Genomic DNA, 26297 nt, shown 5'->3' with positions numbered 1-26297 from the left:
CTGTTTGAAGTATTTAAATTTTGTTTATGTTAAATGAAAGAATCAAACTCTGTCTTGCGTCCTGCTTTGTTGCCATGAAAACATCCAAAAATTTTAAAATGTGCAAAGCTGGATAGATTTAAAATATATCCTGGGCTTAAAAATCTCAGATATCTGACTAGGAGTTTTGGTTCAAAGGTCAGAGACAGTTAAGCTACTTAACTGCAGTAGTGAGAAGATATGGATTGCAGTAAGTGTGGATTTCTGCTGCTGTTGCCCTTTGCATTACACATACACACACTTTATCAAAGTACGACACTTTAATGAATGAAACTCCAAACCTCAGACGTCTTCAGATTGATTCTCTGCATTTCTCCTCGACGTCTGTCCTTCTTCGAAGCTTCTCTGGATAGTAAGTAATTGCACATTATGATCTTTCATGACGAATACATTACAGAAACAAACTGTGTTCCAGTGTGTCATTTTTAATAAGATCTTCCATGCTCATCCACAAACATCACAGTGCTTCCAGAAAATGACACAAGCTGTCTGTTCGTTTACACACCATTGAATGTAGGCATCAGTATCCCAGCTGTATAAAACAAACTAGTCGTAGATTCAGTCATTTCTTGATACAGTGTTTAAACTACAGGACACCCTCAAAATGGTGAATGATACATTCACTACATCACTAAAAAAGAACTGAACTGTAACAGAGACAAGAGTAAGTGTTGACCTGTTGATGTGAGTCTTCCTGTGGCTGGAGGTTTAGTTTGGCGTTGAAAGGAATCTGAGCGATATCGTTTTCTATTCCAGTTTCGCATTTTTATATTTGATCCTAAAAACTCCTCAAGCATATTGAAATGATTCCAAGGCTGACAGCTATTTAAGGCAAAGTGATTCACCATCAACATTAGTGTTTAATAAAACAGATATAAAATGTACAACTGAAGAATTAAATAAATAAAAGGTGCCAAGAAAATGAAACTTCATTATATATTTTACAGATTCTTTCGTGTCAGGAAGAACCTACATCTAAATGCAGGTGACTGGTCAATATTTGGTGCTGCGGCCAGCATCAGGTCTGACATGCATCTTTGTTGATGGGCTGAAAAGAGAAGGGGATGTCCGTTGTCTGTCATCAATTCTTAGGATGTCTGATGTTTTCCATCGTGTTTTTAATATCCTGTCTGTTCACCATTTCATACTCAAAGATCAGGGCCGTTTCCGAGCCCTCTCCACCTGCTCAGCCCCTGAACAGGTGGATGGATGGATCACACCGACTTCAGCTCCAGAGGTAAGAGCATTGTGATAATTCATCCAAGAAGAAAACCACAAATAGGTGCTTCTCAAGTTTGTTGCACTGCGACGCTTTCAGCACTGCAACAGAGAAGTCAGTTCTAATGAAACCCAATAGTGTTTTTCACCAAAGAAGATTAGGGTCTGTCAACCAGGCAAACACACCTTCCCAGCGAACAGCAGGCCCACTATGGTGAAGAAGATGGACAGAACAAAGAGGACATACGAGGAGCCCACGACCGTGTTGTTGGGCAGCTTATAGGGCTGTCCTCCAACCTCGTTGATGTAGAAGCCCATTGGGAATATGAGAGCAGCCATGCAGAACAGGACCACTGTGACAGAGAGAAACCAGGAGAGAGGAGATCATCAGTAGGTCATATGTATGAGGATAAAGTAGTCACATTAGTTAAAATGAAGGGATAAATGGGTGAAACTGTTCCCCTAAAATAATCGATGGTTTTGATCTTTATCCAAAGGGTATTTTAATAAAAATTAGAATACTAAAAGGAATGGATAAACAGCTGGCTAAATAATAAATTGTGACCAAAAAAAAAAAAGGTTTCAAAACTACCACAACCAGTACAAATGGTCTTGTCCTAAGAGCCTGTTTCAAACGTTTCTATATTTAGAGTCATGTGAAGCCGAGCTCCTGCTCCAGCACTCTCTAATACAGATCAATTTTGTCTCCTTTCTCTAAAAATAGAAACCCTCCATCAGTTCCAACTAAAAGCTGTCCTGAAGCGAAATGTAGAATTCGGGTATCGAGGTGAGCTCTGTTTGAGATTCATCTTGCTTTCACAGGTATTTTACGAACTGTAATTGGCAGCTTTGATCCCAGGCAGCATTTTCTGATCTGATGCATTTGTGGGTGGAAATAAAGAAAGCAGTAAACACCTACTCCCTGTGAAGGCGACCCATCGGGCGTATCGGTTGGCCTCCCGGCGCCAGTGTGACATCACCAGCAGAGCACAGCTGATGGCGAGGGAGATGACGCCTAGGATGATGAAGAAGAGCGTGATGATCCACTCTGGAGGCAGCTGCGGGGGGATGCAGGTCCGGTCTCGGCCATGGATGGTCTGGCACTGCCGGACCAGACCCACGGTCAGAGAGCCTGCATGGAGACGGAGACAGCGGAAGAGGAGGCCAGTTAAAGGTAAGAAAATAAATTAAGTATTAAAGAGCCGTGTAACACATCATCAGATAGTATTTACCTCCATTACTGAAATGGCTCAAAATAACAATACTCCACAGTCTACTGCACATTAAATCCATTATATGAATGACAAATATTTATACATATTATATGATAGCAAACAGGTTCAAGGCTCTGGCATCAACCATTAAAGCATCAGAGAGAAAGAAGCTACAAGATTAACAGCCGAGACAGAAATAAAGAGCTCCATAACCCTATATGAGGTGGCAGGTCCTCTGATAGAGACCGCATCTGCTCAGCTTTGCATCCTGTCTGACTACAGAGGAATCTACCAGACACTTACAGTAATGACAGAACTGCACTGTTCAATTCTCCTGCACCTTCATTTCTTCTTTTGTCTCCCTATTTTTTTCCCTTCCCATTATTATCTTCCAACGAGCAGACACAGAAGAAAGAGGAGATTTATATATTTAATGGATTTATTCAGGCTGAGTTACGTCCAGTGGGTGGAGGATTTACACCACTGTCATGATGGACAAAATGAAAGTAAATAGCACAGTGAGTGCAGGCAAAGCACTGAAACATATTTTAGGCCTAATTAGCAAGGAAAATGAATAAAATACCACCTGTACTTAAAGCCATTAAGAGCTCTTCATTTACATGCAACTACATGACATTTTACTGTATAATGTGTAAATGATGTAAAATTATGGACCTTTCAGAAATATACAAATCCTTAATAGCTTTTTTCTTGTTTGTTCCATCAACTCTTGTGTTAGTAGTGTGATGAATACAGAGTCAGACCCTGAGAAAATCCAAAAAAAAAAACATTCTGATATCTAAAGATTTCTGTTGTCGGCATGGAAAAGGCTTGCTTCCCTATCATGGCCAGACACAGTGCTGGGTGATGATAAAGCCTGAACCACATCCTCCTGCAGTCTGACCTATTCCCCCTATAGACAGGATATCCTGTTCCCTCTCAACACACCCTTTCATACCACAGGGTGGGGGCACAATGTCAATAGCACATTCATTTCTCTGCATTTTGGAATCCACACCGGAAAACCAACCAAAGTCATAAGTCCAACCTAAATGTGTTTTTGCCTCCCACTGTTGTAGGAAGTGACTTTTAGAGGAAAATTCGAGTGCAGCAATTAGAAAAACACAAATGAATGACTGTGAGCAGCAGCTGTAATGAAGCTGCCTGTACCAGTGGTGTGATCCTAACTGTAAAGGCAGAGTAAGGAAGTTACACAACACTGATCTACACACACTCTTCTCTTTGTGTGTATGTGCTAAGCACTCGTGGCCAAACTAAAATACGTCATGACTGAGCCTGAGGAGCTTCAGTTCTCCAGGTGGAAAGCATTACTCTCCCAGGAGGCCTCATTAGAGGTCGCACATTTTCATTCCCAAACAACACTTCCTGCCTTCAGGTCATTACTGTTTGGCTAATTGAACAGGAACAAAAGGCTTTTAGTAGAGTAAGTAAAGTAATTTCATACTGTTGTTTACTGAGGACAACAGACGGTAAAACCCTCAGTGTGAGCTGCTCTGAACTTTTGTCTTTCTCAAAGATAAAAGCCTTAGTGTGTGGTTACTCATGAAATGATTCAACAGAAAACTGCTTGTTATGTACTGGACGTGCAGTTTTGTTTTTAAAATGAAATCCTGTAATAACCACTCAGCACACCTGTAATGTGCTTATCTCTGGATCCTCCTCTGGATGGAGGCTGACAGGCAGCTGTGCATATACTGCAGTGGAACTGTTTGTTTGTTGCATCGGTTTTTGTCAATGTTTAGCTTTGGACTTTGCATCTGAATATTACTCTACTGCAATAGCCAGAGAGGCCGACTGCATGTGGACTGAGGGGTTTGGCCAACACCTGTATCCTGAGTCACAGAAAGAGAAATTCATGGAATGAAATAAGATACCTGTAGTTCTGCTGCATCAATTTGATCCTGATAGCGGGAATTAGAGCGCAGTGCTAACTCGGTAGAGTACTCTTCTCAATGTGCAAAACCTGAGCTGAACGGCTTCATCTGGACTCAGTCGGTGTCAGTTTTCATTTCCAGTGACCTTCTGAATCCTGACTCTGTGTGGAGTGCATGCCAGGAGCTTTGTCCAGCTGAGCAGAGCCCATTTCAAAAGAGACCCAGTGGCCATTTCCTCAGTCAGTCAGAGGCTGATTGAGAAAATGCATTTCAGAGCCTTTGACTTTAACGCCCTGTAATTTACAGCAGAAGTGTCTCCTGCAGAGAAAACTAAGCTACACTCAACAGGTGCAGGGTTTTTTTGGTGAGTTCAGTGGTCCTTACCCTGTCAAAGAACCAACTTTGCTTTGAGTTACAACATAGAGACCAAGAGCTGTTAAAGTTTCTTCTTTTAGTTATTTACAGATTTCACATGTGTCTCTATAAAGCTTTGCTCTTGTTCAGGTCCTGGAATGATTTGCAATAAGTCAACTACAACTGGACTTTCTGTGCCATCTTGAAAAGTCATTTCATGCTTCCTCTAACAGTCCTACATGTCTACAGACTGAGTGACTTCAGGAGAGGCACACAGAGAACAATGGCAACATCCTCTCCATCCTCCATCAATCAGCCATAGACACTGAATTCACACACTGACCTGCTGGGCCTATAGCAGTCTGAGGAAATCTTGAAAACACAGCAGACTCTGCAATATTATTTATATTTTGGTTATATTTGTTTTTTGTCTTTACTTGTTTCTCTTAGGAAATAAAACTCCTCTCAAACTTCTGTAAAATTAGTGATGTTTGTGCACCTATACGTAAAAAACAGCATACTTTTAAATTATGACGCGTTTACTGACTTCTGTAACTGATTTTTTACGAGATTTTTCAGCTGTCTGTAAAGCGTCATAAATCTGTGTTGATGGTTTTAGGTGAAGTCGGTGTTGAAATTGTGTCTAAATGATATTTGGATTCTCTTCAGTGCCCATTAACAAATGAAGGCTCAACTTTTTTCCTGCACAAAAACAACCTACCAGCTGACTCTCCGGTGTTGATCCAGTCCGGGTTGGCGATGCTGGCGACGGCGAAGATGCCTGCAGCGAGGAAGAGGCATCCTGATATCACGGTGAGTTTATCCATCTCGGTGGAGGTCAGAGCGCTTCTGTGCCTCTATCCCACCTTTCTCTAAAGGGAGACGGGACATTGACGGGTCGGTACAGCCGTACGCCCTCACCGCACGTCCCGCATCATCGCGGTGACGGTGATGAGGTCGGTTCGTCCGCACGTCATGACTGATCGCAGGCGGTGGGAGACATGCAGGGTGATTCCTCTAAATAAAATAATAATAATCCTTTTTATTGATCTTCTAGCAGTCGATCCTGGCCCGACTTGCTGGGTCTTCTCCAGCCCAGGAGGAGCGGTTCGCAGCCCGGGCTCATGGATCACCTAACTCCAGATGCTCCGCTACATCTCGGTGATAAATTGCAGAAAACGAGCGGAGAATTCACAGGAATCGGATGTTTCCTTTACTTACAGCCGTGAAAAACGATCCCTGCATGCAGTCGACTTATTTCCCCATTTATTTTTGCGCGGAGCCCCCGGCGCTTTCTTCTCCATATGGAAGCTTTTTCTTTTCCTGTGGACGCGCACAGGTGGAAACGCAGCCCGTGTTCACACCAGAACTCCTTTCAATAGCTTCACGTCTCCACACTTACTGGTTAGAGTCCAAAAAAAGCGTCTGGATGATACTGTCCTGTCTGAATACTGGAAATCCAGTCAGTTCGCCTCTCCATGTCTGTAGTACTCAACTCTCGCGAGAAAATCCGTAAACAGCCTACGTTCCTGCTACCTTTGGCTTCACCACAAATTGTTGAAGTGGTAGTTGCCTGAAAACCTGTGAGCCTGTTACTGACAGTAAAAATGAAACTCTTACTCTTCTTCACTAACAGGAAGAAGATGTAATGTTGAGTTAAAATTTGAAATGAAAAAAAAAAAAATTACTAAATTTCTTTTTTCTTTTTTAAATAGTTCATCCATTAAACTCATTCCTTTAAGTCACAAAAACACATCAATAAAACCCGTGAAACTCTGATAGATAAGAGTTTATTCAGTATTTTACATCAGCTATACAGATAATGTGGACAAATGAGTGAAGCAGGACACTGATGCACCAGGGCAGCATCGCCTGAAAATATACTGCAACACACCTATAAATACACTGAGGTGTTATGACATTAGATCTCTCAGAACAGTATTGCAAAAGGTAATGAGGGTCTGTTTTTTTAATCTTTTTATCAAAATGTAGAGGAAATAAATTCTGCTTTGCCGTCAGACTTGGGTACGGTACGAGGCGACCAGGAGGGCTTTAGATCTCATCCACAAAGGGTGTTTTTATGAGGTTGCCATTGGATACCATGCTCTTCTTGCCAGAAACAAATTTCTTGGCAGCCTGAAAATAAAGAGAAATAGAAAAAAAAAATTAATATGCATTAACTACAAAAAAAACAAAAACATTTTCACACAATAAATGATTCAGTCGATGTTAAAAGTATTATCTGATTAAAATAGGTTGTGTAGTATAGTGTAGTAACTTAAACTACAACCAAACAGACAAAAAAACCAACTGTCATACATTGGCAACATCGGTCAAGGAGACATTGTCAATGTTTTTGGATATTTCCTCAGCAGAGTGGTAGGTTCCGTCAGCCAGAGCCTGAGTGCCCATGGCCTCCAGCAAACCATCCGAAGTCTCCAGAGACATCAGGAGGTGGCTCTTCAGCTGCGCCCTGCAGGAGGAAAAAAGATTAACTCACTATGAGAAGAAAACTTTTAACTGTTAACAAAAACAGAAATATATAAAATCAGTGTTCTCCATGACTTGATCATTTAGACTACATTATGGAGGGGCGGTGTGTAAAAGTAGCCTCTTACTTGGCTCTAGTGAGGTCAGCAGCTGTGACTCCACCGTCAGCAACAGCCTTCACCTGGGCAAGGGCAGCCTTAATCACCTGGAGGGGAAAACAAGAGGACAGATGTTCCATCAACACCTTTTACTGTTGTTGAACAGGCTCCTGTAATGAGAAGGGTGTACTCACATCACCAGCAGCTGCAGCCTGGGAAATGGTATAAACTCCAAACAGACCAGAGTCAGAGTAGCTTGCATTGAAAGCACTGACCTGTTCAGAAAAAAAGGAAAATGAAAAAAAGAGTTTTTAGTTGTGTTGCAATTATGATTTTGAATGCATTTAGGAACTGATAACCACTCACATCAAATGGGTCAGCAGTTGCCTTGACAACACCCTGGACCAGTTTGCTGGAGGCGTTGGATCCTCTTTTAACATATGGACCAGCTCCCAGTACGTGTTGCAGGAGGCTGAAGGCCAGAGCCTCAGTAGTGCCATCTGCTGCTGACTGGCTCACAACAGCTGAGTGCACCAGGCTGCTGGTGCTGGGCAGACGAGTCTCACCTGGAGAATGACACGGGAAAGAGACAGGTAAAATACAGGGTGGGCTGTAGGACATTTTACTACTAGATTTTAGCACAACCATGTTTTTTGTTTTTTTTTTTCCTGTCAGGTCAGCTCACCTCCACGGTACTGGGCTTTGGCCCCCGTGGTACCTGCTCCACTTCGGATGTTGAGGAACTGCTCTCCCACTTGCTTCAGCACAGCATGGTCGACACCTGGAGAACATCAAATAATCCTTATTTAGGTACAACAACGATTATGTTACTTTGTCATCTTGCTGCATCAGGTTAACACAACGCTGATGTTATAAAAGGATATGATGATCCTTACCGAGTCCAACAAGAGCCATTCGCGCACTTGTAAAATTATTCTGGACAAAGTGGTGCAGCTGGAGAAAAACACCAACATTAGGTTTAAATGGTCATATTAACTCCATGAACCTGTTAATAAACTGGAAAAAAACTCACATCGTCAGAGTGGATTTTGCCAACCATGTGATCTGGGCAGTACAGGGAGTTGCAGAGGGCATTCTTGTAGGCTACTTCATGCAGACCTTCAACCACAGCTGGAAAAGAGAGAAAGGCATGACCATGAACTGCCAAGCTCTGATTTAAAAGCTAAAACTTATGTGTTCTTAAATCATTATTTTATCTAATATATGGTGGAGACTCCCAGAAATTAGTGATTTATTTTGGTGCACTTTGCCTTATGCCATCTATTTTTTGTGACTGGTGGTGGGAAAGGAGATTAGAGTTTAGTTAAAATAGATCATCATCGTGTTTATCATGGGAAATAACAGCCCACCTATCTGAGCACTCTGTGCAGCCCAGGCCTTGTCGAGTTTGACTCTGGATGTAAGCTCTGACACTTCCCATGGCCTGAACTCTGGGGCCGTCGTCACATTGATCAAATACTCCATCACCGTGTCACTGCAGACCAATAACAGAGAAGAACATGTTAGTAAAATGCACTGCTGGGAGTATGCATCCATCCTGCAAAACATAACCACTCCTGCAGCATAATCTGCTTCTCTACTGTCCATTACTACTATTAATACAAGGACCATTTCAATCATGACCTTGTTAATAATTTATTTATCATTACTCACAAAATTGATATTATTTAAACTCACATATCATCTCTCAAGCAGTCAACGGTGTAGATCATGTTCTCTCTGGATGAAGTCACACTGCAGAGAAACATGCAGATTAAAAATACAGAACAGACAAGACACTTGTACTGTGACAGAAACATGTTTTCCAAGTAAAACATTTCTGGGAGCTCACTGACCTCAGGCTTCCTCCCACTGCCTCAATGCCACGGCATATCTTGAAAGCTGAAGCTCCTTTGGTTGTCTGGAACAAAACAAATGCACGTCAACATCAAGCTGAATTGGGATAATATTTATGCTCCAATTAGTAACACTGTTTAGAATCATACTATGCACTAAAATATCACAGTATCGACATGTTAAACACTAGTAGTCATTGTTGAATACATGTTGGTTGTCTATATAGCAATGGTTATTAACAAAAGTGAATAGGCCCATATAGAGGTTACACTGATGCAAACAGTGATTCATAACTGCATTAGTCAAAATGAATATAAGTGACTTGTATTTCAGTGCATGTTGCAGCATCATACCAGATTAGAGGCCAGCCGAAGAAGGTGGGTGACCCCCTGGTTTTCAGGGGTCTCATAACGACATCCAGCCTTAGCGAACACGCCAATCTTGGACGCTGGGGAGTAGTTCTCCAGTGAGGCGATCACCAGCCCATTGGGCAGTCTGGTCACCTGGAGAGAATAACACAAATGTCACTCAGTTTGATCATTGCAGTGAAATACACTGCTTTTCCTTAAAACTCAAACTTAAACTTAAAAGCTAAAACAGAAATTTCCTTTCAGTAAAAGCATCCGGTTTAAAATATCTTTACACTTGCACCCCAAATCCACACTGTCTGGACCCAGCCAAACCCCAAACACAGTGCAAGGAACTGACCTCTTCTGTCAACCACACTGAACTGTCTCTGCAGAGAAGACAGACAAGTCAACCAGCACTGACCTGCACATCCTGCGGCTGAAGCTTAACAGTGGTCTCCACCTTACGGGCAGCCTGGGCTGCATAAAGCCTCGACTGGGAAAACAACAGAAAAACAGAAAACATGGTAAGTCAGGACATTACAAGCAACATGCTGCAGGTCTGTTGACTGATGTGAGGTGTATTTTGAAGGGAAAAAAGAGAGATTTCTCATGTTTTACAGTAGAGCAACTCAGGGTCTAGCCCTAACATTTGTCCTGAACGTATTTCAGACCGATGTCATAAAATCTCCCCACAATTTCATAACAACCCGGCAGGCTCCATCTTGCTGCTGAAGACCCTGGGATATGATCAAAAGCTGCTAACCTGAGATTTTTCTTGTCACCACATGATGTTGGATTTGTTAAAGAGAGGTCACAGTGTTTCTCTGTTTGATACTGTATAAATCTTACATGTTATTAACGATGAATATAATAGATAACAACTAGTAATAACTCAAAACACCTGCACAAACGTCATTACTGTAGGGTACATGCTAACTTAGCTTAGCTAGTTCTCACTTTTCCCAAGCATCGACCCACTTGAGTAGTTCAGCGGTTTTGTAGACCCCAGGTCGAGTAAACAGGGTTTAAAACTACTCGTGGATTTTTAATATAGAAGTGCATTTTGGACACTAAGCTGAGTGCTGGTTAAGATCGCGGTCATGTCAGCTTTTTGGACATGTCCGTCTACTCTTCGTCGCATTTTGTCCGGACACCACCCTACATTTCTGCACCAAAAAAAACACGCAAAAAACGGGGAGCTGGTATGTGTAAAGTAGCCCTGGCATGCAAACATTTCGGACAAATGAGCTGAATCCTTACAGAGAGCTGGCTAATTCCCCGAATCCCCTTCATCACCCTCTCTCCTTCAGTCAGGACGGTGGAGCAATATGGCCGGCTTCAAAGTGCCCTACCCAGAATGCCCAGCGCGGTCCTTGTTCGCCAAATAATCGCTCAGACACGCGAGAGCGCCCTCTGTTGCCATGGAGACAAAACCTTATAACGCATATGAAGATTGTATATGAAGCTTGTTCAAATATTATAACAGTAATAACATGTCAGGTCGCTTATATTATTTCAAATTATTATTAATGTTACTTCCTTTAACATTATTATTCTTTATATGGTAATCATATTAACTATTAAGTATTAAATTATATTTGTGTACTTATTGGACTCTGTGTAGTAAAAGACCGTATTATCCGCTAAATTTAACATTTGAAGTAATATTTTCTAACAGTCAAACGTTTTTTCAATATTGTGAAAAAAGGCATTTCCTGTCCCCAGTGCGCATGTGCGTCAGATTCCACGTGTGGTAAACGTTTGGAGTACCTGCATGAGACAGATCTGAGAGTTTGTAGCGCTGGAAAAAACTATTACTTTGCCATATACAACGTATCTGTAGTCTTGTTACCCTTCAGACCTCACTGAGAGAAATAGTCCTCCGTGAAGCATTTCGCCGAGAGGGAACACAGGAAACCGCCACAAAATGGTGAGTGTTGTGTTTGCTCTAACAGGCTAACCGGCTAGCTAACTGTTAGCATGCGGATAACTGAACTACCCAACGAAGTAACCTTTAAACTCAACACCCGTGTGTTTGTTCACTGTATATATTATTTTCGTGTGGTTAATGCGGTTTTATTTTGCATTTTAATGCCCAGACTGAACCTCAAGTGAATCCAAAGGCCTACCCACTGGCTGATGCCACGCTGACCAAAACCATCCTGGACCTGGTGCAGCAAGCCTCAAACTACAAGCAGCTGAGGAAGGGGGCTAATGAAGGTGGGGTGGGGGCTCATCAGCATATATGTATTTGGATTCCAGTGTAAATAGTCAATGGGTGTGTATACAAGCTGGTGATCTGACCAGAGTTTAAATAACACCAGAAAGTCTGAGAGATGTGGTGTCCCTTCAGGTGAACACAGCAAGAATTTCTTAAAAGCTTCTCTGTGTGCGCTAAAAAAAAACTGAGAGGAAAAATAACCTCATCCAAGGACTCTAGTAGTTTGATGGTCAAGTTATTATCAAGTTGAACATCACAATGTCCTTAAGCTTAATGCTTCTTGTAACATTGCTTCATGTATGTGACCAATAGTCTTGTCTTAATATTTCATTTTTAGTGCTGTGGTAACACGTGTGTGTGTGTGTATGTATATGTGTATGTATATATATATATATATATATAAATTTGTATGATTTAGTCTAATTTAAGTGTATGCTTTTTGTGAGGTGTTGACCAGTCTGTGTTCAAACTCCCTTCATTTTTTTCAGTTTTATGTTGCAGCCTGTTAAAATAGTTTAAAATCAAAAAACTGAAATGTCACATTTACATAATTATTCAAATCCTTTGCAACAATGTGAAAATGAGCTCAGGCGCCTCCCATTTCTCTTGATCATTGATTTGATGATTTGGAAAGGCACACACCTCCCTATAGAAGGCCTCACAGCTGGCAATGCATATCAGAGCAAAAACTAAGCCATGAAGTCAAAGGAACTGCCTGCAGAGCTCAGAGATAGGATTGTTGATAGGCACAGAGTTAAGGAAGGCTACAAAAAAGTTTCTGCTGCACTAAAGGTTCCCAGGAGCACAGTGGCCTCCATAATACTCAAATGGGAGAAGTTTGGCACAACCAGGACTCTTCCAGGAGCTGGTTGCCTGTTCAAACTGAGCAACTGGTTATAGAAGTGACCAAGAATCCAGTGGTCCCTCTGACTGAGCGCCAGAGATCCTGTGTGGATTGGACAAAGTTTATGTGGCACTCAGTGTAGATTAATAAGAGAAAAAATTATTTTAAACAAGTGTAGTATCAGGCTGCAAAATAAAGTAAAAAAAAAAAGTGAAGAGGGTTAGAATATTTTCTGAATACACTGTATGTGGTACCAACTATCGTCTTTTTTTTTTTTTTCCCCCTAGCCACTAAAACCCTGAACAGAGGCATTGCTGAGTTTATTGTGATGGCTGCTGATGCTGAACCACTGGAGATCATCCTCCACCTTCCACTGCTCTGCGAGGACAAGAACGTCCCATACGTGTTTGTCCGCTCCAAGCAGGCCCTGGGCCGGGCCTGTGGGGTGTCACGCCCCGTCATCGCTACCTCTGTCACCATAAAGGAGGGCTCTCAGCTCAAACCGCAGATTCAGTCTGTCCAGATGGCTATTGAGAGACTTCTTGTGTGATTGTTGTTGCACTGTTGTTACCCTGAAAGAAGCTGAAGATTGATTTCCAGAACTAAAATAATCCTTTCTTCTGTTTGATATAAAACAGTCATTAGTTTGAAAAGTAAATATAGTTGATTTGTAATTTTAGGACTATAAGTCTATTTTGGTGTAAACTCTTTGCAATAGTCATGTAACTCATAATAAACTTTTTTTTTTTTTTTAACCTGATGCTTTAATTGCTCTTGTGTTAGCCTCATCTTTATTCATATGGTGTAGTCATGTCTAGTTAATTTCAGAATAAATGCATACCTGTCTGTTTTGGTAATCCAAAATGTACAGAGTAATAAAGGTTAATATCAAATTCTTACTGGGGGCAGCATAAATAAACACAGACATTCAATGTTTATTTTAAAGACAATTTAACAAATCCCCTACTGTCTTTGACCCTAAATAGGAACAAGCAGGTTGGATGGGTCATTCTCAGTAGACTGGACTTTAACACAGGTCTTACTGAAAAGAAGTTCACTTAGAAAATGTAGGTCTGCATCAATGTAAGAGCTACTCCTTTGTTCTTTAGATCCTTTGGTAAATGTACCAGTCCAACAATGTAAAGGGAAAAAGTAAACAAACCTTCAAAGTAAAAGTCTACTTAAACTGTTAACAGTACTGGTTTTGTAGGAATATTCTCCTGGAGCAAATGTTCGGTTATTTGGGGAAATTAAAACAGTTTTATGTCTGTATTACTATTTAATCTTTTTCAACAGAGGCTAGAAATTACTTGTTATAGCACCTGAGCCTGCTGGGACGCGTCTGAGCTCCTCCTCTCACCGCAGTGTTTAAAGAGGATTGCGGCTCTTGAATGCAACTCACAGACACAGTCAGCTGCTTGAACTTTGGACCAGTTATTCCTCAGGCTGACGGAAGCGGTAGATATGGCCGGTCCTCCTCTTATCATATGGGAGCGTGAAGTGGAGCAGCTGCTGCTCTACGCTGAGCTGGTCCCCCGTCTGGAGGACGCTTTGGGGAAATTCTCCAGGCGAGACAACGCGGAGGTGATCCAGCCTGTGCGCACCACTGTAGCCCTGCAGAAACACAACGGGTAGGTATCTATAACACATTAAACATTAACAGTCCGGTGGGGTTGAGGCTGACGGTTAACTTTTACAGGTTCCTGGGCGTGATGCCCACATACATGGAGAATGATGGACTCCTGTGCGCAAAGTTCGTGTGTTTCTACAAGAGGGAGTTGGGTTCCGCTTTACCAGCCACTCAAGCCACAGTGGTGCTGCTGAATCCACAGTATGGGAATGTAGAAGCTGTAAGTAAAACGTGTGCGTGTGTGAATCAGTGTGACGCAGACTTATGCAATACTTGGTGTGAGGAAGTTGAAAAACCGAAGTTTCAACATGTGAGCTGTGTCATTCTCAGATACGTTTCCAATCTGCAGGTTATGGATGGAGATGTCATCACTGGCATGAGGACAGCTGCAGTCTCTGCAGTCTCTGCTAAGGTACAGCACACTTTGCATGTTCTCTGACCTTGTGCTGTTGCTCTAACTCTGACACTCTTTCCACTTTGTCTTGACTGTGTGTTTTTTTTTGTCACACAGCTCCTGATGCGCCCTGATGCAGAGGTGCTGGCCATCCTGGGGACTGGCAAACAAGCACTGAGTCATTATAATGTCTTCACTGAGATGTTTTCATTTAAAGAGGTGCACAAATGTTTTCGTAATGTATGAGTAGCAATCCTGAACAGAATGGGTATGTCTAATGCTGCACAAGTGAGGTTCTCAGATCTTACGATTTCTCAACATAACATATTGTTAGGATCCAGGATCGAGGCTGAATCCACAAAATTTGAGCGTGCTGTGCATATTGTAATGTAAAACATGGTGTCCTAGTGTGCTGACAGGAAAGTGCTATCAGTGACCTCATTTAACTTTCTAGAACTTAGTTTTTCCAAATTTTGAGCTATTGCTATAAACGGGACATTCAACAAATGCCTTGTCCATGTTACGTCTGGATCTCCCCCACAGGTGCGTGTGTGGAGCCACAGAAAAGAGGGAATAGAGAGGTTCAGGCAGTCTGTCAGTGGTCCTGTGACGATGTGTGTCTCAGTGGAGGAGGCGGTGACGGGAGCAGACGTCATAGTAACGGTGACGAGATGTACAGAGCCGGTGCTCTTTGGTCGGTGGGTCAAGCCAGGAGCCCATGTGGCAGGTGAGAAGGAACAATAAACATCAACAAAATTACAGAAGATTGTGAGAGCACTTTGGAAGTCTAAATGAACAGATTATTTCCCATTGTGTTGCTCTGTTGTTGCTAAACAGCAGTGGGAGCTTGCAGGCCAAACTGGCGGGAGGTGGATGACGTGTTGATGAAGGAGGCGGTGGTGTATGTTGACAGCAGAGATGGAGCAATGACCGAGTCTGGTGACGTCATCCTTTCTGGGGTCAGTCTGTCATTGTGCTTTCTAGCTGACTCGATAAGATAACGTAGGCGTGTGATGTTGGACTCCTTTGCGGAATGTGTGTGGAAAATAAGATTTTGGATCTCTTGTTTCCAGGTAGAAGTGTTTGCAGAGCTTGGAGATGTTATTAATGGAACAAAACCTGCTCACAGAGAAAAAACGACTGTGTTCAAATCTCTTGGTAAGCCTTGTCCTGTCTGATGTAAGCCTGAAATCGATAGTATGTTGAAAGTGCTGTACTTTTCCAACTCTGCACATTAAGAGTTCATGATATTTTCATTGTAATCAGTATAATTGTTGTTCTTTATAACAGGAATGGCAGTTGAAGATGCTGTGTCTGCTAAACTGGTACTTGACAAATGGAAAGCCAAAGCCAGCCAGTCATGAAGTGGCCATGTGGTTAATTTCTAACCTCTGTTTGACCTTTACAGCACAGAGGCAAATGAAGGACAGGAAACAGTGCCTCTTTATCCACATGAGTTCTACTTTACTTTATCCTTGTTGGGGAAAAAAACACTCCTTTATACCCATGCAGGTCTTGTGATATTTGTATATTTAATAATGAAATGTTTTGATGATTAATCATCTTGTCACTTAACAGAAAACGAATCACTACTAATTTTAATCATTTAGTTTAAGCAGTTTAAATCTACTGCCTTATCAGCAGCCAGTGTAATGTTTACCATGTTCAGCAGATTAGCATGTTAATATGCTAACATCTCCTAATGTGTATCAAACCTAATATACTGTATATCAGAGGCTCACAGGAATGTCTTTGACTTGTAAAGCCAGACTTTAATCTGCTATTGATGCTGGAAGTAAATTCAGCAGATCACTGAGGTATGAGGATTCATCCACCAGGGACCACAGATGTTTTCTTAAATGTGAGGATTTGCCTCAACTTTTGCTCAGAAAAACATAACCATAGGCTGTGAGAATGTGATAGGCATTTGTAACTATTTTTGACATTTAAACACTAAAATATACATAAAAATAGTTGGAGTCTTGCAAATTATTTCCCTGAACTGTCAGGTATGTGTGTAAGAAGTAAAATACAATAGAAATTTTGTCAATGAATTTATTCACTTAAAAAAATCTGAATCTTACTATGTGAAAATGAAACCACATTTAGCAAAACAGTACATCTAAGTGTTCTGCAGTGAAACACGAATGAGACCAGATTTACAATGTTTCCCAGGAGCACTCATGCATTTTGATCATTGCTCGTTTAGAAAAACACAAAGACTATCTGCCGAATGTTATTGCTCAAGATCACATTATACGACAAGGACATTAAACTCAGCCACAACCTTACAGATTTCATGAAACAGATGGGGTAAAACTGACATTGCTACACACCATCTTGATAGTAATAGGAGCATCACACAGTCAATAAAAAGCCTGAATAATCAAAGTCCCTTCAGAGCACGAACCTTACTGAAAACTTGAAATGATGACTATAACCTTTACAGAGCTGACAACTGGATGCACTGCGCCTTCACTTGGTTACAACACTGTGTGTATTTTTTAACACGTAGTGAGAAGAGAGCAATGGCTTCACCTACAAAGCTTTTAAGGACAAAACATTACCTGTTAGATATCTAGCAGACTTTTAAAATGCTCATTCACTGTGGAGAGATTTTTTTTACTTAGCAGCTGCCACAAATCATTCAAGGGTTGAACAGTTTCTTCATAACCGCATGATGGAATAGTGTACAGGTTACAACAAAATTAAAAAGGGAAAAAGAAAAAATTTAGTGTTACTATGATGGGATGACTGACTGAGTTTTGGCAACGCCTCAGTCCCAACTGACGACATGTAAACAAACAGTCTCAAAATGGAAAAGAGACTGAAAATGGAGCTTCTTAAAAAAAAAAAAAAAAAAAAAACTTTTAAAATCTTAAAGTAAAATTTCATCAAGGCAGCAGGAATCTCTTAGTGTGTAGGGGAAAGAGTGCAGTGTAGGGTGTACTTCATTTATCGTGCTGTAATCTGTGGTAATTTCACGATAACTTTATGTTCAAGTAGTGTTTTCTTCAATGTCAGAGGAAAAATGACATGAATGTTTTTTTTTTTTTTTTGTAACCCATCCCAGTCATTCCCCAAGGCCTTAGCAAAGTCACATTCATGTCAATCTGAAAGAACTGAACAGCTCTAAGCAACCATAAACCAGATGTGACACAAACCCTTCAGAGCTGCTTAAATCTGTGAAGCACTTTTGGATGGACGTCTGGTCTACCAGAGCTTTTATGTAAGCGTGGACACAGGTGGTAAATCGAGATTTGGGGGGGACTCAACCATCATCATCTTCCCTTGGAGTAGGCGAATTCTGAATGCAGCCGTATTTTCTACTTCTTGTGGTTCTTCATTACAAAATACTGCACTTCCTCTTCCTCTTCTTGATGGGTGGGGGGCACAGCACTGCCCTGATGGCTTCGTCAAACACTGTCTTAAGGCCGCGCTGTGTCAGAGCAGAGCACTCCAGATACTTCACTGCGCCTGGTGGCCAGAGGGGGGGAAAAAAAAGGCAGTGAGTTAATATGCTTGACAATACAGAGATAAAAAATATTTCAAAGCTAAAATAAGATGAGTCTCAAGTGCTTTTTTATCAATACAACAAAATAGTTGCATGAAAAAACTTTTACTCTATGTGAGGTTTCCAAATAATTATGGCTTTTTAAATCCTATAAATGGTAACTGGAAAATGAGCTTAAATAAGTAAACAAAATGTTTTCAAAACCAACAATGTTCTCAAACAGGAAATCATAATCTCTGCACGTCTGCTCCTTTAGTCTGAGGTGTTAAGAGACAACACTATGATTTAATCATGTATTAATTTATGTGTAGAGAATCAACTGACTTATTTCTTTAGCCATGGCCAATCCCTGCGGGTAGATGATGGGGGAAAGTTTTTTCTCCTTGAGCTTTTCAATTGTGTCCTTGTCGTCTCTCAGGTCCAGCTTGGTGCCCACCAGGATGATGGGCGTGTTGGGGCAGTGGTGTCTCACCTCAGGGTACCACTGTGTGTGTGGAGGGGTTGGGAACAAAGACAGAGAGAGATGAACAAAAAGGAAAATTGACTGGAATGTGGGTGGGCTGCTAAACAACACATTTCTTTCTCAGATTCCTGGTTGTTAGCCAAACTCAACATGCTCTGCCCTTTAAGAAACTTGGATATAAACTCACACCAACACTGAACAAATTCTCAATCCTGAGACATTTTTTCTGTTACCTTACCAGCTGATAACCATTCCCATCCACAAATTCTGGCCATGGTTTATCTGCTGGTGACCAGCACTGACAGTCTATTTTTGCCTGTAAATATCTTATCTTTATGGTTGCTGATCTGACCGTGAGATTTCAAAGAAAACAGTTTTCATTAGTGACTATTAGTGACAAACTAAACCGATAAAGAGCAGGCTGTTCTCACCTTGGCACGGACGTTTTCAAACGAAGCAGGACTGACAAGTGAAAAGCAAATCAGGAACACATCCTGAGGAGGGAAATGACAAATAGTACTTTAAAGATTTAATCAGCCTCCACATGTCCAGACACAAGGATCCATAAATGTAGACAAATCTGAATTTGAGTGAATCTCTGTCACAGAGGCCAGTCTGTTGTGAGGACAAAGAGGGCAAACAAGAGCTCCCTTCACGTCCTCCACACAGTGTATAGGTACTGTGGATACAAGGCTCTGCTTTGCTGAGTGAGACCGTGTCTCACAGACCAGTGAATAACTCCAAATCAATGCTGGCAAAGTGAAAACAGTGTTCACACTAACATTGTGTACTAATTTGTGGACAAAGATAAGCAACTGTTACTACTAGTTGGTACACATACTGTCTGTGGGTAGGATAGTGGCCTGAGCCTGTCGTAGTCCTCCTGTCCTGCTGTGTCCCAAAGGCCCAGGTTCACTGGTTTCCCATCGACCATCACATTGGCAGAGTAGTTGTCAAAGCTGTAGGGAAGGAGATGGATGTTAGCTTTCCAGTTGAGCAATTTACAACATTGTAATCTACAATACAATGAAGAGAGAGTTGTGCATAGATGGTGATACATTTCTCAACAAAATCTGTAATCAAAATATGACTGTGGGATAATCTTCCCACTGTGGGCTAGCGTCATCACCCAAACCCTGCTACATTTCCATTTGTTGACCAACTCCACACCACAAACAGAAATTAGGTGGGTGTTGGGTGTGTTGCTTACACTGTGGGGATATACTCTCCGGGGAAGGCATTGGTAGTGTAGCTGATGAGCAGGCATGTTTTACCCACAGCCCTAGGAGGAGAGAAAAGTGCAGGGAGGGGGAAGAGGAAACATTAACATACAATGATAACAGCTCAACCTAATTTGTTCTTCAGTCAAATTAAGGCATCATTATCCTGCATCTCCCACCAGGTTAACAAGTCAGGTGGGACAGGTTTAACCTGTGAGATCTCTGGTCTGGAAATGGAATGGAAACAAGCTTTTAACTTTATTGTGGTTTTTCTCCATAATTTTATTTGTCTTTCAGGAGGGGATGTTTGCCGTCTCTTAAAGTTATCCCTACCACAAATATAAAAGATTAGAAAACACTTTCCTAGTATTTTCTAGTATTGTTAAATGTAAAACAATCTCTGTAGTAGTTTTAAAACTAGTAAATAAGTTGCACTAGTGCTAAACTGATCTTCATCAGACTGAGTTAATTAATGCACACAGAATATGACAAATATAACAGCTGCAGTATGAAGCCACACTCTTATTGTGCAGAAGGTCTACCAGCATGTGTAAATCAATCTGACCCAGCTGGACCGGACCGCAGCACAACAACAGCTGTCGCACATTAACCGAGCCTTGTTAGCCGCTAGCCAACTGTTGCTAACTGGGTCAACGAAAAACAACCACGTTGACCTGAAATTACTTTCCATACGAATCTAACTGGGGCATTTTAGAGGTCAATGTAAGGATAAAGAGAAAGTTTAACTCACCCGTCTCCCACTACCACGCACTTTATGGCCTGCATCGGACGGCTCTCTCTCCGCAACCCGCGGTACAGCAGCTCGGTGGCGGTTAGCTTGGCTAGCTAACAGCGGCTACACTAAACCTCTCGGCGTCGCCTGAAAAGTGGCAGCGTAAACAAACAAACCGGTCTCCACCGCGGTCCACACGGTCTACAAGGTCCCCAATACACAGACTGGAGGGCTTGTCTCTCCTTCTCGGGTCCACGCCGCTGAAAAGTTGGAAACTCGGCAGGCAACACCCAGGAAAAACACTCCCGAGTCAGGGCTGAGGAGATAAAAACGCCCACAGTTTGGAAGCTGCAGCTCCGAGATCCCTGAGACTCACATCCGGCTAGACCAGGACGGTCTAAACCTGCCATCTACTGGTCCAACCGGGACAGGACACCCAGACCGCCACAACTTAAGAAGAACCAGTGCCAGGTAGGTCATAGCAGAAATATTCAGGTACATTACCCATGTAAATACTACAGAGCCAACTAACTACCTGAAATACTTGCATTAAAATTTTATCTCTGTAAAAGTGCAGAAGTATTTGCCCAGGGCCCAAATGGTCGGGGGGGGGGGGGGGGGGGGGGAGAAAGACACATAACAATCACAAGAAGACACAAACTAAACTAGTGACAATTCTCGTGGTTTGTCTGTGCCCACCCAATTTCTGATGATGTGTTTAGAACTTAAAGTATAACAGGTCAAAGTACCTACAGTGCAGTATTGCAGTATTAGAGCTGTAGAGCTGCTTATATTCCATATTATTTGATATGTATTACTGATGTATACATGCATGAAGCATTTTAATGTTGTCAGAGTGGAGCCAGCGTAACTGGTAAAATGGTGGGCTTTTCCCTTTAAAGCTTCATTACAGTCAAACTGTGGTTCTGTCTGTGAACACTAGAGAGCAGTATTTAACAGTTTAATCATTCTTAAAACAACAAAAGGGTTGTAAAGCTCTTTCTCTTCAAGCTGTCTACCCGTCTTTAACCATCATCATCTTTGTAATGGTCTTATTTCTCCATCAATTAATCACTGACTCCATGGCAACCGCTTCACTAACCTCATCTTCAATAACCTTGACTCTGGATTATGTTATTGGAGGATTTCTCCAGCAAAACAACACATTAATAGGATAAACGTCACCATTAAGTGGGGGGTAAAAGCAGGGGAGAAAGATTAATGTAGGATAAACAAGCCAGTTGCCCATACATCAGGGAGGCTGTAAAACACGGTGGAGTCACGCTGTGAGACCTAAGGATGTCAAACTAAGAGAAGATCTTCTCTGAGGGAACATTCACACATCCTGAAGAAAATATATTTCTGAATTTTCTTTGTCTTGAATGAATATGTTAAATCTATATATGGCACAAAGTCAAATTGTACTGTATACACATTTTACATCCAAAATAGTAGTACTCATTGAGCCTAATCTAATCTAAGATTCGGTGACAGTTTAGCAGTGTATTTACTGATAATCAGTGGAAGAGATACATAATCAATGGAGTTATTTGACTAAATTATAAATTGCCTTCTTGCTGTTTGTTATGTTAAACCTTTATGGCCCATGGTCACATGGGAGCTTTGTCACTGAGCGTGTTTCTGTGTTTCGTTGATATAACAACTGGCTTCCAAGGAAATTTTGTTACAAGTGCTTTAGGTCTTCCCAGTTGCCCCCGCTCCATATGCATCTTCCTTTAAACTGCAGTTCAGAGTGTCATTTGATCCAGTTATTATCATGGGCAATTAGTTCTCTAAATAATCACAGGGATTTAATGACCCCTGTCACACTGCTCTCATTTGCATAGGAGTCAGATCAACAGCCAGCAGGAAATCAACACATTAATGTAATGGTAATAGTAACACCCAAAACGCTGGATGTCTGCTGTTACAAAATGTGGAGAAAGTCACAGTTTTTAATGGGGTAAAAAGATGAGCGTACTCATAAGGTATTCCCTGGGTTTCAGCATTGCAGCTGCTGTGCTCATAAAGCAGATGGCTGAGCCCAGCTGAGTCTTTGCCATTTGTGCTGCTGCTATCTCTACTTCACACATGATCACTGTAAGCCTGTTTACCGCAGTAATGTGATCCTGTAGATAACTAACATTGCTATGGATGATTCAGCCACACAAACACTGACATTTTATGGATTTTCCAAGAATTTATTTGTAGAAGTGAGTCTGATTGGAGTGTTGGAAATGTGCTTTTCTTAATCTGATAAATGGGGTTCACACTGTTGATGATTTATTTTCACAGTTACATCAAAGAATAATATTTTGGAAGGTCTTTTTTATTAAACTCACCAACTCACTTCACGTAACTCCATTCCATTACTAAACCCGTGTGCACAGCTGCACAACAAAGGAAATCCCACCTGGAAACATCTCAGTAATAGAAATACATTTTTTTTCCTTTGAAAGCTGTGAACTGCCTCCAGATGCTCCCTGCAAGCTTACTCAAACCTTGTATTTGGCTGCATGTTGAGCTGTGACAGCTGGATGCACAGTTTACTTCAGGTTGGTTTCAGGCGGCTCTGGAGAGGTTGTGTATTAGCCACTGGCAGCACATGTTAAACTCCCTAAAAATAAACCACATTTTTAAAGACCCCCTCTCTCTGCCTGAGCAGCTACATGCAGCATATGCAGAGCTTTAGTCATGAGTTAAAGGACACTTCTGTGTGTGTACGTGCATCCAGTCCTGTCTATTCACAAAGATATTTTTTTCTGATGATGTTCTAAAAATCAACCGTGAATCATTTTGCAAAGATACAAGCAAATAAGCTGGTGAGTCAAATGAAACTCTGGTGGATGTGAGGGGTAGTTTCCAGCAAGTGGGTCAAGCAAGAGTGAAACTGCAGCATTGTGCTCTCAGTTAGAAAGATGTTTCCTTTGCCCTCCCTCTCATTCTGTGTGGGTATGTTTTCCTCTGTCCAGTTTCTCTTCCGTTCTTCCACCAACATTGCTTCCACTCTCTTGACCACTGTAGCAAAAGGAAGTGTGTCACATTACTTTTGTGTTTGAATTAGCAAGAATGTGTGTGTGACTATTACAGATGCATTTTACAGAAATTCACTGGGGTCAAACACAAATCATCTGTTCTCTTGATACCCACCTTTGAATATAAGAATATCTGAGTTATAGTTTCCTAAGAACCCTAAATTTATTGACATTACACAAGAGGTGATAACTCAAGAGTTATAGCCAACGCAGCTCATTATTAAATATAGTGGCATGTTCTGTTATTGGATTACACTGAAGTTCTTTGTTCAGGGTACCAATATGTCACTAGACCAGGTATAAGATAAGGTGAACCTGTGTTTCTCCCACCTTTTTGTTTTAGGGAGGGCTCAAATAATCAGTGCTTCTCAATCTAAATAAATCAGTAGCTTTCATATAAAAAGCTGTATGGCTCAGCAGGTATCTCATTTTAACATTATGGGTCAGGAAGCAGGTCACTGTCTTACAATGTTGCAGCCGTACGACTGCAGCCAAGCGATGCACTGGATCAATTTGGTCCCACACAGCAAAGTGTCATATCCTTGATGAGTGCAGCAAAAGTTCAGGGCACAGCGTTTTTGGATGAGCCTCTGTGGAGGATGGGGGTTGGGTGGAGGTATCCTGACTGCCACACTGATGAGGAAATTTAGCAAAACTATGAGCGAGAAGCTGGTGAAAAGCTGTTGAGAAGTGTGGATGGATTTCTGAGGAGTTTTGTGTGTGTGTGTGTCTTGCTAAATTGCTGTAGTTTCTTTTTTGGTGTGTGGTTGTAGGTAGGTAGATCATTCATCCCCCATGGGGGAAATTCAGAACGATAATGATAAGGTTAATGTTGATGTTGATGCTACTCCGATATGTCGCATTAACTTAAGTTGAATTTTTATTTGCTTGTTAGACAATTTTTAGGTGACAAAGCGTACTGCCATGTTGTAGTTCCTTCTCTCATAACTGTGTATTTTTCATGGTGCAAAAAATTACAAATTAGCTTGGAAACTCTGCCACTTGCAAACTCTGTAGCCCAGTCAGAAGTTTTTGAAGTAAACATGATGTGTGAGATAATAAAGTAGCAGCTTTCACACTTGATTTTCTATGTATCGGCCTGCAATGGGGAAGTACAGGCTTAAAGAGACTTAAACAGGAATGAGCACATTTAGTTTATTTTTAGTTGAAAACTGTAAAACGCACTGAATTCAAATCTAGCTGCGCCAAGAAAATGCTGAAATTAGGAACTTTGGGTATAAAGAAAAATCCATAAATCCATGGTTGAAAGCCTTTATCAAACAGCTTCCCTCAAACAGTATTGTTGTGCACTATAGCAGGAGTGTCACCAAGGCCTGCACCAGCTCCTACAGCTCCTGCATCAATGCCAACATTAAAAACCAAAGTGCTGAGGACGTTACACACTGTGACAAAGTAAATTATTCAGATTCAACATGAATACTGTAGTTGTTTTTCTTCATATGCATCATGCTCTTTTGCCAGCGTGGGTGTGAACTAGGTCTTAAATTGCATTCACAGTGGTCTAGAAAAAGTCTTAACAAGTCTTAAATTGAACTTGTCAAACCTGCAGAAACACTGCTTAAGTGTGATAGTAATAGAAAGATGTTTTGATCAGTGAAGCTAAAGTGAGACTCCTGAAGTGTAGTCTGGTGTAGGGACTAGATTAGCAGTCAGAATTAAAAGATCTCACCATGATGTAATATTGTCTGCATTTGGCTTCCTATGAAGAGATAACAACATATGCTAATAAACATCAGAGGTTTTCTAGCTGCATCACACTATTTAAGACACTATTTAAACTAGTGGCAGAATATCACAGGGAAAATAGCTATGTCAAATTATATCTTAATTATCCTCTTAATTATTCTTACCAACGAAATGTTAGCCAACATGGTCGTCTGCTCACCATGGTTCGGGCTCACTCCTTCTAGTCCTCGTAACTGAATGTGAGATGTTTTAATGCATCTAGGAGTCAACTTGCAGTGAATATGCAATGCATCCATGCAAACATTTTTCTGTTTTGCTTATAATCGTAGAGCTACATTTTAGTGTGGGGCAAAGGTGATGACAGGCTGAGGCCAAGTTTATGGGTCAAAAGCATAATGGAGGGTGAGTCAGGCAATACTGACACAGACATCCTCTGTCCTTTTTGTTTCCGTTTCAAAATGACTTGATGTTTGAAATGACATAACCTCAGTTTGATTCAGAAGATGTTTCCTGGCATATGTTCCCTGTCATTTGGAAGACAAATACGTCATTTACAAATATTCCTGATCTATTTAAACACTGTGCTCATTGTAGACAGCAGATAAATTAACCCTAGGCTTTTTACTGACTCAAGTAAAAATAATTGGATTGTAAGATGGAGCTGTTAACTGCACTCCACCCTTTTGGTTCCACTAAAACGTCCTGTGCTGGTCTAAACATGTAACTGGATGATTATTCCCAAAAGTGAAGGTCTTAACTTCCCTAATGCAAACCACCTATTTACATTTTGTGTACACATCAGGGAGAGGTACAGGCAGAAATAAAGGTAATTCCAGCTGTAGGAAATAATGGATACATGCATCAGTTTGGATCTGTACTGCCAGCAGGTGGCCTTGGAAGTCAGGAGAGGTGTACTGTGGCGTATCATCAGGGGAAACCAAGGGCGGGAGAAGTGTACAGTTTTCCATACTTCTTACGTAACAGTTCAAGCTTTGGCTGGGAAATGGGAAATGAATACATT

At 41.4% G+C, this 26297-nt stretch overlaps 5 protein-coding genes across 6 annotated transcripts; 2 read left to right on the top strand and 3 right to left on the bottom strand.

The window, feature by feature from the left end:
* Positions 1–444: 444 nt before the first annotated feature.
* Positions 445–6300, bottom strand: LOC113135063 (uncharacterized protein C16orf52 homolog B-like). 2 transcript variants are annotated; one of them, XM_026314683.2, is made up of 4 exons: positions 5442–6300; positions 2177–2389; positions 1444–1610; positions 445–1359 (listed from the first exon to the last, which is right to left on the bottom strand). In XM_026314683.2, the coding sequence occupies exons 1-4, from the start codon at positions 5545–5547 to the stop codon at positions 1354–1356; spliced, it is 492 nt and encodes a 163-aa protein (XP_026170468.1). In that variant the 5' UTR covers positions 5548–6300; the 3' UTR covers positions 445–1353. The 2 variants fall into 2 exon arrangements, with proteins under 2 accessions (XP_026170468.1, XP_026170467.1); XM_026314682.2 differs by having other exon boundaries at positions 445–1610.
* A 194-nt stretch (positions 6301–6494) lies between these two features.
* Positions 6495–10905, bottom strand: uqcrc2b (ubiquinol-cytochrome c reductase core protein 2b). The gene is made up of 14 exons (XM_026315425.1): positions 10776–10905; positions 9937–10008; positions 9519–9668; positions 9165–9229; positions 9007–9063; positions 8679–8803; positions 8342–8439; positions 8205–8262; positions 7994–8089; positions 7675–7874; positions 7503–7583; positions 7339–7415; positions 7040–7193; positions 6495–6856 (listed from the first exon to the last, which is right to left on the bottom strand). The coding sequence occupies exons 1-14, from the start codon at positions 10806–10808 to the stop codon at positions 6773–6775; spliced, it is 1350 nt and encodes a 449-aa protein (XP_026171210.1). The 5' UTR covers positions 10809–10905; the 3' UTR covers positions 6495–6772.
* Positions 10906–11246: 341 nt separating this feature from the next.
* snu13b (SNU13 homolog, small nuclear ribonucleoprotein b (U4/U6.U5)) lies at positions 11247–13337 on the top strand. The gene is made up of 3 exons (XM_026314794.1): positions 11247–11445; positions 11615–11735; positions 12868–13337. The coding sequence occupies exons 1-3, from the start codon at positions 11443–11445 to the stop codon at positions 13128–13130; spliced, it is 387 nt and encodes a 128-aa protein (XP_026170579.1). The 5' UTR covers positions 11247–11442; the 3' UTR covers positions 13131–13337.
* Positions 13338–13971: 634 nt separating this feature from the next.
* crym (crystallin, mu) lies at positions 13972–16645 on the top strand. Its single transcript, XM_026314792.2, has 8 exons — positions 13972–14211; positions 14280–14430; positions 14560–14622; positions 14722–14823; positions 15148–15331; positions 15442–15563; positions 15678–15762; positions 15895–16645. Exons 1-8 carry the CDS (start codon positions 14045–14047, stop codon positions 15966–15968), a joined length of 948 nt encoding a protein of 315 aa, XP_026170577.1. The 5' UTR covers positions 13972–14044; the 3' UTR covers positions 15969–16645.
* A 592-nt stretch (positions 16646–17237) lies between these two features.
* Positions 17238–20891, bottom strand: LOC113135129 (ras-related C3 botulinum toxin substrate 1). Its single transcript, XM_026314793.2, has 6 exons — positions 20553–20891; positions 19792–19863; positions 19423–19540; positions 19013–19075; positions 18443–18602; positions 17238–18081 (listed from the first exon to the last, which is right to left on the bottom strand). The coding sequence occupies exons 1-6, from the start codon at positions 20585–20587 to the stop codon at positions 17951–17953; spliced, it is 579 nt and encodes a 192-aa protein (XP_026170578.1). The 5' UTR covers positions 20588–20891; the 3' UTR covers positions 17238–17950.
* Positions 20892–26297: the final 5406 nt, after the last annotated feature.

The sequence above is a fragment of the Mastacembelus armatus genome, chromosome 19 (assembly GCF_900324485.2).
Source record: "Mastacembelus armatus chromosome 19, fMasArm1.2, whole genome shotgun sequence".
Taxonomy (NCBI): Eukaryota; Metazoa; Chordata; class Actinopteri; order Synbranchiformes; family Mastacembelidae; genus Mastacembelus; species Mastacembelus armatus.
Note: the sequence above shows the minus strand (reverse complement) of the source record. Positions and strands in the feature narration are given on the sequence as shown.